Source organism: Dromaius novaehollandiae, chromosome 20, assembly GCF_036370855.1.
Source record: "Dromaius novaehollandiae isolate bDroNov1 chromosome 20, bDroNov1.hap1, whole genome shotgun sequence".
Taxonomy (NCBI): Eukaryota; Metazoa; Chordata; class Aves; order Casuariiformes; family Dromaiidae; genus Dromaius; species Dromaius novaehollandiae.
Genome location: NC_088117.1, coordinates 3,133,822 through 3,143,933, shown reverse-complemented (window position 1 = coordinate 3,143,933; position 10,112 = coordinate 3,133,822). Strand labels below are relative to the sequence as shown.

The following is a 10,112-nucleotide window of genomic DNA, read 5'->3' as shown; positions in this document are numbered from 1 at the left end:
TTCATTCCAACCTTTACTTTGTTTGCCTTTTTTCCTTTTTTTTTTTTTTTTTAAATATAACTTCCATGCAGAGTTCTCCAGAGCAACTGCTGATGTCGGAGCCTGCCTCCTGGCCTTGGCACAGCCACAGATACTTTTAGCCACATGGGAGGAAAAGCTTTTGCTACATGACAGGTTTTTTTGTGGGACTTTTTTTTTTTTTTTTTTTTTTTTTTTTTAACTTTTAGGCCAACAATGTGTTCTCATCTGAACATTACAGTTAATGAGTCCTATCAAGAATTTCTAACAAAAACTGTACATGAGTTTACAAACGTATTAACATATAAATAATGAGAAGCTTCCTGCCTGGAGCCTCTACAGTAGTCTTTTTGCTTGAGAATATAATACTGGAAGGGTAGACCCAATCCCTTTCCACAGCACCAGTCAGGCTGGCTCAGTCCAGTCAGCTGTTGTGCTCAAGCATCACAGGGTTTTTCTTCTTCAGTGCCTCTGGCTTCAATAAGCAGTCTGTCATTACTGTGCAAAAGCAAGAGTCCAATGCCTTTGAGAAGGAATCCTGCTGCTAAGAGGCCTGTGCCACCCGGTCATCGTTCTGGTCCAAGCTCTTGCTGGAAGGTCCGTTTCTTCTCCCGACAGTGTTTCTTGTGAGCAGGCCAGTCTTTCTGCTGGCATTGCGACCCACAGTACCTCGCTACCTGGCATCGGCCACATATGTTGAATTCACGTAACTAAGAAGAACACAAGAGAGCATTAGTGAGCCTGCTCAGTACAAAGCAGCACCTCCACATCATTTCCCAAACAGGTTTATGATTAAGTCTGTTGTATCTGCCTATCACAAATATTAACATCCCACCAAAAATTTCAGCGCATCAAAAGGATTTGAAGTGATTGCCTTAGTCCGATTCTGCAGTTGCTCCTGCTTAATAGGCTTAGACTTAATATTTGACAGCTTCACATTTGTTCTTATATGCTATTGTTCTGCCAAGTTAAGTTTCGCTTTCAAGTCCAAGCATCTTCAATTCAGAAATGATTAGGAGGGCAGCACACACTCAACCATTGCCAAACTTGTGGTTATCCAAGGAGCTTCCTAATGCAGGCCCAAATGAAAGGTAAAACTCACTTTTTCAAATGCAGGGCATTCCCCAAAGAGACAGAGTGCAGGACTTAATGATTTTAGCCTGCTCAGCATTTGTTATCACAACTAAAGAAAAACCCTTCTTATCCATGCATAAGGACATCTGCTTCACAAAGAGACACAGCCATTGAACATCTCATTCTCTACCAGCCTTGTTCAAGACTACATGTTGCTTTATTTCATCTGCCTACAGCGGAGAACGAGGATTGCAGCTTTCCTCCCAGGCCTCCTCTGAAAAAAGGACAGCCAACTTTGCTTTCTTCTCAGGAAATGTCAAGCATGCTATTGTTTTGATCCCACTGCTTTCTCCTTCCTGTCTTATACAGCTGCTTGCTCCTTCAAGTTCTGTGTCTGCTAGAGATCTGGAATGCTTCCACCTATCTTTCCATACACAGTGCAACAATTGCACTTCTCCCAGCAAACCACTAGGTCATTTCTTGTTGCAATTCAAAAATGACAGCTAAAATAATCTCTAGTATTTTCTCCATGATGCCTTGATAAAGCACTTCCATACTGAGTCTTCATAAAAGATTACATAAAAGAACCTAAACACATGAGAAAAATTACCTTAGAGTTTAAAGATTTATGCAAAAGAAAACCCGAGATTAAAAAACCACAACAAAAAACCCCACACATCACTGTTAGCAATTGCACTGAACATTTAAAGCTTCACATTTTAAGGAACAAACCTCTGGACGCACAAGATAGCCTGTGTTTTACTTCATTTTCAATTCATTTGAACATACCTGTTTTTCAATCATTGTGCATGGGGGGTAGTGACATTCATAATATGTGCATGAGTTCTCTTCCTCCTCCACAACATCCCCATTAGCGTTGTAGTATCGTGTTACATTCAGTACAGGAAACTGCTCTTCTATAGGATCTGTGGGAAGCTGTTGAATTGCCAGCCAGTACAGGCTTTGTTCCCTTTAAAATAATAAGTGCACATTTGGTCCATAAACTCATAGAAAGCACCAAGGGTAATTAATTCTAATTCATTTATAAAGTAGATAAGGTTAACATTGTATTTAACTTGTTAGCTTCAGACTATTTGTTCTTCTCACATATAGCATCTTTCTAAGGTTATTTTAGCCTAAATGCATAAAGAATATCCATCGAGAAACATTTACCTCAGGCAAAAATATTTATAAATAGCTGAAAGTCCGTTCCTTGCTCTTGAACTCCCACAGACAACATGCTAGAATGACATCATCGCCATTCACTACACCTTCTCAAAATCAGTTTAATAAGCTATGAATATCTCCACCTTACGCATCCTGCAGGTGTTTCAAGAAAACCATCAAGTTTCTAGTATGATAGGTCCATACTGTGTCCATAGGTCTTTCGCCAAACATGAATAGACTTGGGTAATGTCATAGAGAAAACAAATACATCCTAACATTAGGATTTTGATGCCCAAGTATGGCAGCCCCAGGCCAGTAAAAACTTCAGACTGAATTTAGAGTACTCAAATACCATCACTCAAGCAGAAGAAAATGCAGGTTTACTGTTTTATTGTGGTGACATCATCAGGCACAGCAGGGCCTCTACCATACCCTGGTTGTATTGTCCCTTCCCAACTAGCACAAACAGTAAGCATTAACCTAATGCCCAGGCAAAGCAGCTACGATGTATGAGTCAAGTTGCCCAAGGTCAGATTAAAAAAAGAATTTCAGGTATTTTCAAGCTCTTTGCTGGCTGAAGCTCACCCCAGGTGCCATGCCACCTCCCTCACCCCAATGCCAAATTCTGAAGTACCTTTGTTTACTAGAGACTTCCTCAGCTTTGGGTTTCCACCCCCAAGGAACAAGGCGCAGATTGTCTAGGCGGTTGTCCACTGTCACCGAATTCAGATGTACCACCTGAAACCCCGGAGCAATCCCTCCCCTGTGTCTCTCCCTGGAGGAAACAAAAACGGTTTGCAGTTCAGTGAAGAACAAAACTCCATCACTAAAAGTAGAGAATACCACCAATTCCAGAAGATATGCAGCCTACTAGTTTGCTGTCTAGTGTTGTTGAAATAGTCATTGTCAAACTTGGGTCATCAACTGAGTACAGCGACTATTTCAGATATTATCAACTCCCAGAAGAAAAAGATTTGTTTCAGGAGGCTATTTCCGTTATAAATGAGTTGACCCAAAAGAAAATCACAGTTAATTTTAATTGGAAAAATATTGCAAAAAAGTTCCAGAAACTAGCATTCCAGTTTCTGCAAGAGCATCTATAATTATTTTGTTCCACACAGAAGACTTGGAAGAAATTAATATTGTCAAATTATTTCAATAGGAAATTCCATCAGACACATTTATACGCAAGTTTGGCAGTGGTGTGAAATCATACAGTTTGTTATTTACTTGGGATGTTGCTTAAGAGGCGACAGGACAGAGGTTTAACCAGTGAGCAGACAAATGCTTTTTAGACTCTAACATTACGTAACACATAAGCCTGTTGACTCCACAACTGACCAAACTTACTCAAAACCAAAACAGTAATATTAGCAAGGAGGATAGCTGCATATTAAGTCCTATTGCTATTTTCTCTTATTGCCTTCTAACACTTTTCATTTCCCATTCTACCCTTCTTTCATCTCTCATTTCTCTGCTAATATTAAGTATCAAATCCACTGACAAGCATTCGTATGCTCGGACAAGTCTCTATCATTTCTTGCAGGAATCCCCACCCCACCTGGAATTTAAACCTTAGGAGGAAATTGTGTCTAGTACGAGTTTGTTATGCCACAATCTATATTAATTTTACAGCACAAAGAAAACATACGGGCAGCAACCAAGAAGGATAACAGAAGACTGACAGCTGAGTGTTTACTGAACATTTCAGTTCAAATGGCTCAAATTTTAAGACAACCTGATTTTTCCAGGTTAAAGAAGAAGTTGCTAGGATACATATGGGGGTTTTTTGTTTGTTTTTTAAGTTCTAGCATTATCCAGCAGAACAAGAAAATTCATTTTTATTTCATTTCATTGTGACTGAAAAAAAAACCCAACCCAAAATGTATTTTTTGTTAAAATACATCCAGATAAGGCCAAATTATATATCTTGGTGGAAAAAAAAACCGTGCAATTTGCATATGCCCCCAAACTTTCTAGAATTTAATGAATAAAATTCCTTTGGAGACACCACATGCAGCCCCCACACACAGCACACACTCTAGCTCATAAGCAAAGCTATTTTTCCTGTAATGGCAGCCCTGCACAAGAACAGAGCATGGAGCTTCCTGTTAGGGAGTCTTTCAGACCTCCACAGAACAGGGAGAAGCTCTCCTATTTGAAGGTAAAAGGAATACAAACCTTTGTTTGTTAGATCAAGACTAGAACAAAGCATCATCAAGAAACATGGGATACATATGAACGTGGAACCTGGGAGAACGAGACACAAGTTCAGAACAGATAGCAAACCCATGGGGGAAGACTAAGACCAAGTTGAGAAACATTTTTGAAAAGGACTGGATAAAAAAAGCCAGAGTTTAAGAAAGGTCAGAGTTGGGAAAGAGAGTTACAACAGATGGTAAGGGACACCAGAAAGTCATAGCAGAATGGCATGTGCCTACCATTGCTCCTGCAAAGTCTGGATCTGTACCCAGGACCTCCCATAAGCGACTACTTATAAAATCCACTAGCAAAGCAAATCCATCCTTCTTGAATACTTTGCATAAACCCACACAAGTCTACGTTGCTGTCAGTTTTTCTGTTACCTCAGGTGGCAAAGATCTCTTAAAGTGGACATGGAAGTTGGGCCTTGATGATGACCACTAAGTGTTAACACTATACCACTTGATTGAGATGCCAGAATTAGGTAGCACTAGCACCTTCAGGACAGTCCCTTTTCTCCATACCTAATGAAGCAAGCTTTGAATGAACAAGGACACACTACCCCTCTCCCCAGACCTATGCTTCACTCTAGTGTGCAGCATGGACCATCGCCAGAAGTTAATGAGAACTGTGTAATGCAGAAGTCTCACAGAAGAACCTTGCCTTGTCCCTTGAAGAATGGAGCAGAGGAGAAACAGCCTCACTCACCGAGGCAGCCAACTCTGCTAGAGAGCAGTACCTTCTACCTCCCAACACAAGCAAGTTCCTACAAGGTACCAGGCAAGCCACTTAAACCAAAACTTTTCAGAGACTTAGCTGTATAGTGTTCATTTTTCTCAGCAGTTAACTTGAGATTGAGGAGCATAATAAAAGTGCCATGTGCAGACAACAGCAATTCAAGGAGCTTTAACTGAATAGGTTAGAGGCAGTATGATGGTAAATACTCTAGAAATATCTGGCCTTAGATGTCTTTTTGAACACATAGTTAGTGAAACTGACAACTAATCTCCTAATGCTTCCAGTCCCCATCAGAACATTACTACACCCAGTCAAAAGACAGCAAGATGATATTACTACACAGGAAACTGAGAAGAATCAAAAGATGATGACAGACATATTCTGCAGGTACCTAGCCAGAGACATTCGAATGTGGCTTTGGAAGAGCTAATAGTCCACGCTGAAAACACAGCAAGCATAAGAGAAACAGCAGGAAGCTCTTCCTGAAAGAATATTTGCAGAAGAAAACACATATTGTTCAAGTAGTGTTTCCCACTTAGTACTGCAGCTCAGTCTTTACAGAGGTCAGCAGGAGGGCCTGGGGAGAAGATCCTGTCATTGCTGCAGCTTTAGTAGTAGCCATAACCTTCCTATATTGAGAGCTTACTGAGTGAACAGTGATACCTGCTTAATTAACTAAATAAAAAGCTTTACTTGCAACAGCATCCCAAAACACATGCACACTTATCTTAAATTGCGAGCACATTTTCAGTTTACTTTTTTTCCAGTTTAAGCTGATTTGGGGGGGATGGGGAGGGGGAAGGGGGAAGGAAACTAAATTATGCTCTTCTGCTTGCTGTAATTCAAGTTCTTAGCTTTGAATTTACCCAAGCAGCAAGGGAAGAGTAACAACTATTGTTGTCCCTCCGGTCTGTCTTTCAAAGGCCGCCAAAACCTTTATCTTCAGTCCTTCTCACGGAGCAGACAGCCTTCCACTAAAGTACAGCATTGCTACTTTGTTTTCAAACAGCCCCCACTTCACATAAGCAAAAATGAACAATGTTGCTACTCTGTTTAGGAGGGCTAATAACTACACAACACTGTAGCCAAAAGGCTTTCTATAGTTACTGGGGCAGACTCAGCCAGCAAGGTACACTAACCTGAGGTGTGTCACCTGGTAGTTGAAGATCCCAGCAAAGAGCACACCCTCAGAGGGATCAAGCTAACTCTATGGAGACAATTCAAATCCTCAGTATTTCCTAGCCAAGGAGTTGGTCTTTGCAACTTCAGAACTGCAGATTTCCTTGCATGACAGCTTACACACCCTGCCTGTGTGACTTTCAAAAACCCCTATTACACATACAGTATCAGATTTTTAACATCACTGTGTGCTAGAGGCACACAATTTGAATTACCTAACTGAACACTTTAGAATTATTTCCTAATGTAAGTAAAACAAACCAGAAGAGGCAGTGACTGGGCTTTGTAATAAGCAGACAGTTGGACTGTCATTGTCTACACAGCCTTCAACAGTCAGCTGGAATAATTTCAAGGTACTGTTAGTTCTACTTATAGACTGCAATTATTACTGTATGAGGTTCACAGTTAGCAGTAGTTGACAATCTGAATTACCCAGTATACTGTAATCAGCTTCCCAACAATTTTCATTAACGTTGTAGGTGCAACAAGATTAAACATTAAAGATGGATTCTAACCTGCATCTCTTAAGGAGCAGATTGAAAATAGTAACAGTAATAGTCAAATGGAGTCTCTGATACTCTTCCTGCCTCCCTCCTCTTGTACAGAGACTAATTTGGGGAAGAAAAAGTAGCCTGAAATAATGAAGCGAGTGCAGCTAATTCTTGAGCACTGTGACTTCTAGATATAGTTTATGAAACTGAATAGAAAACATGCTTCATTTCCCCAAAAAGGCTTTTAAAGACCAGAACTGCTCTTTTCAGCACACCCTGTATTTTCCACAAAATTAAACTCTGGTGTCATCATGACGAACATATCTAAAAAGAGCAAAGTAACAGCTCATTAAATTAGTCAGTAATACTTACCTCTTACAACTGATCAAGTCAACCTCTGAGAGCTAACTGGCAGCTACAAAGTGTAGCAAGCAATGATTCTTAGAATAAGGAAATAAGTAGCAGCAGCTGATACGAAGTACGATCAGCACTGTTTCATCCAGCTTTCCAGAGGCCAAACAAAAACCCAAAGTTTTAAGTTAGAGGTTTTCTCTCTCTCCAGTGCTCTGCCAACTCTCATCAGTGCCAGTAAGTTACGTGCTTATCACAGGATGAAGGGAACCCAAAAGGTTAGTCTTCATCCATTAATTTAAATGGAAACCACCACCACCCTGACACACAGAAGTTTTAGTAGCAGTTCTCAGATTTCAACACTGTCTTCATGAATTATACTCACCTATCATTGTTTTCCTCAGGAATAACATTTTCAGAGACTCAGCTGTTTAAATGGCCAGTGCAAAACAAAACTATAATAAGATCTAATGGCACCCACTGTGCTGGGTTCCCAAATGAATACAGCTGCAAGCCTCCTGAGAAGACTCAAAATACTACAAGCAGAGAAATAAACAACATACAAGTTGGAGGCAGCAAACTGCACCTTACCTAGCCCTTGAAGTGTTTAGCACTCTTCACTATACCTACCAAAGCAGCTCATGTAGCAGGCGGCCAGACCCCCTTCCACGATTTTTGTCAAATGCATAAGCAAATATTTTAGCACCATTTCCATCAGCATCTACCTCCATCCGAGCCTAGAGAAAAGGGAAGACCGTGACTGAGGACATCCAACACAGAGTGGCAGAGCGCATGCTTTTTGGGAAATACAAAAGACCAACATTTAATGTTTGGCTCCTACAGGCATAGGAAACCCATCATATAAGATACAGGTCACTTGATCTTAATGGAATTTCGGTTGTTTGAAACCTCCAAGGGAGACAAAACAGCTCCGTTATTGTAGTTTACAAAGATGCAAGGGAAAAGGAAGAAAGGAGGCTTTGCACAGCAGGAGTTCTACTTGGACAAAGAACAACAACAATCCAGTTGTTAGCCTGTAGGGCCAGGATCCATTCTCTGCTCTGGCACAGATTTTATGTACAACCATCAGCAAGTCACCAAGGCTTTGTTTCCAGTATTGCTTTACACCAATCTAATTAGGGTTGCTAGTGAAAGGAGTGGTCCTGCCCTCTTTTCTCCACTCAGCTCCATAACCTTGTGCAGGTACTAGTGCTCTTGCTGTTCCCTGGTACAGTTCACCACATAAGTTAGCACATTTCCCACCTTCCCTTAAAAAAAAATTATACATTTTATATATATATATATATATATATATGAGCAAAAAACAGTCCCCATTCCAAAAAAGCATTAGTTTTAGAAGATTTTGTAATAAAGAATTCTTTCCCTTTGTAAGTCTTGGTAGAGTGAGCTTTACCCTCTTTAAGTAGATATCAAGAGAAAACATTTTTGTGGTCTCATAGTAAGTTAAATAAGGGATGTTTTCCCAGTGCAAGATTATGTGCAGAATGAAATTTTTTAAAGTTTCACAAACCAAATAAGGGAAGACAGATTATGAAAGTTTTTGAAAAGTGTACAAGTAGAAGGCTGAAAACAAAGACTATGTAACAACTTAATTTGTTTTAGTGCTCATTTACAAATGAAGAGATAGAACTCTTCCTGTTTGAAAGCAGTCACACTGTTGCTTCAACATTTTCAAACTTCATTTTTTGCCAAAGTAGGAAAGTTATTGCTTGTCAGTGAGCTTCCACAAGCAGTTTTATTTAGGTATGTCACAAAGAAAAAAAAAAAAAATCACTGACAGATTGTAACTACTTCCACCCCCAGGAATCGCACGAACCAGTCTCAGAGCAAAGACCTCAAAGGAGCTGTTGGACCCAAAGGCCAGAGCAAGGGGGTATCGCCACCCACACGGGCTAACGGGGAGAAAGCAGAGGCCTTGCTGAGAGTCTTACCGTATGCAGGGGAAAAAGGAATCTGCTATGGCGACTAAAGAAGAAAATACAGCCCCCCAAATCAAGCACTAACACAACATACGATGGGGGAAGGGGGGAACCAGGAGCTGAGGGAGAGAAAATCGGGCATAGGGGGGTATCGGGGAAGGGGGGAGGCACAGGGGAATGGGAAGGGGGAAGGGAGGGGAGCGGGAACCGGGGGAGGGCAGTAGGGGAGAAGGGGGAAAGAAGACGGTTCGGGGGGGGGGGGGGGGGGGATACCGGGCACCGGGGCGGGATGGGGGGGGGGGCGGGGGCCTCTGCGCCTCACCTCGAAGGAGTAGCTCTCCACCAGCGGGATGTCCTGCTCGTCGATCAGCGTGTACTTGGTCTGAAACACACGGCGCAGCGGCCGCCGTCAGCGGAGCGGCCCCCCCCTCCCCCGCCGGCGGCACCGGCGCCCGCCGGGCAGCGCCACGCCGGCCGGCGCTGCCCGCGCCTCCCGCCCCCGGGCCGGCCACGGCGGGCAGCGCGGCTGCGGGGCCGCCAGCGCCGCTCGCCGCCCCCCGGCCCGGCCCGGCCCGCGCCCGCCGCCCCCCGGGCGGCCGCTCCGCCCGGCGCGGCCGAGCCCGGCCCGCAGCGCCCGGCCGCGCCCCCCGCGCCCTCAGGCCGCGGCCGCCGCGCGCCCACCTTGCCGGCCACCCGGCCGAGCCGCACGATCCCCAGCTTGAAGTCGGTCATGGCCGCGCCGGCCTCGGCGCCGCCTGCGCTCGCCCCTCGGAGCCCGCGAGCGGGAGCAGAGCCGCCGCCGCTGCCACGCGCCGCCGCCTCGCGCACACCCGGGGGGGCGGGGCAGCGCACCACCTCCCACCCGCCGCCGCGCGGCCAATGGCAGCCCGCGCCGCCGGCGCGTCGCCCTTACTACGCCGCCGGCGCTCCCAATCGCCGGGCGGCGCGGCGC

At 43.8% G+C, this 10,112-nt stretch overlaps 1 protein-coding gene across 1 annotated transcript; it reads right to left on the bottom strand.

Annotated features, from left to right (window-relative positions):
• ZMYND19 (zinc finger MYND-type containing 19) lies at nucleotides 1-10,036 on the bottom strand. Its single transcript, XM_064523614.1, has 6 exons — nucleotides 9,842-10,036; nucleotides 9,483-9,542; nucleotides 7,851-7,957; nucleotides 2,894-3,034; nucleotides 1,882-2,062; nucleotides 1-728 (listed from the first exon to the last, which is right to left on the bottom strand). Exons 1-6 carry the CDS (start codon nucleotides 9,890-9,892, stop codon nucleotides 585-587), a joined length of 684 nt encoding a protein of 227 aa, XP_064379684.1. The 5' UTR covers nucleotides 9,893-10,036; the 3' UTR covers nucleotides 1-584.
• Between the last annotated feature and the right edge of the window lie 76 nt (nucleotides 10,037-10,112).

What these genes read in the sequence shown, in the direction of transcription:
- ZMYND19 (XM_064523614.1), bottom strand. Translation starts at nt 9,892, where the DNA reads ATGACCGACTTCAAGCTGGGGATCGTGCGGCTCGGCCGGGTGGCCGGC. An exon ending in TCGGCCGGGTGGCCGGCAAG is followed by an intron (nt 9,543 to 9,841) that starts GTGGGCGCGCGG and finishes CGTGTGTTTCAG; the next exon opens with ACCAAGTACACGCTGATCGA. An exon ending in GCACAATGATTGAAAAACAG is followed by an intron (nt 729 to 1,881) that starts GTATGTTCAAAT and finishes TGTTCTTCTTAG; the next exon opens with TTACGTGAATTCAACATATG.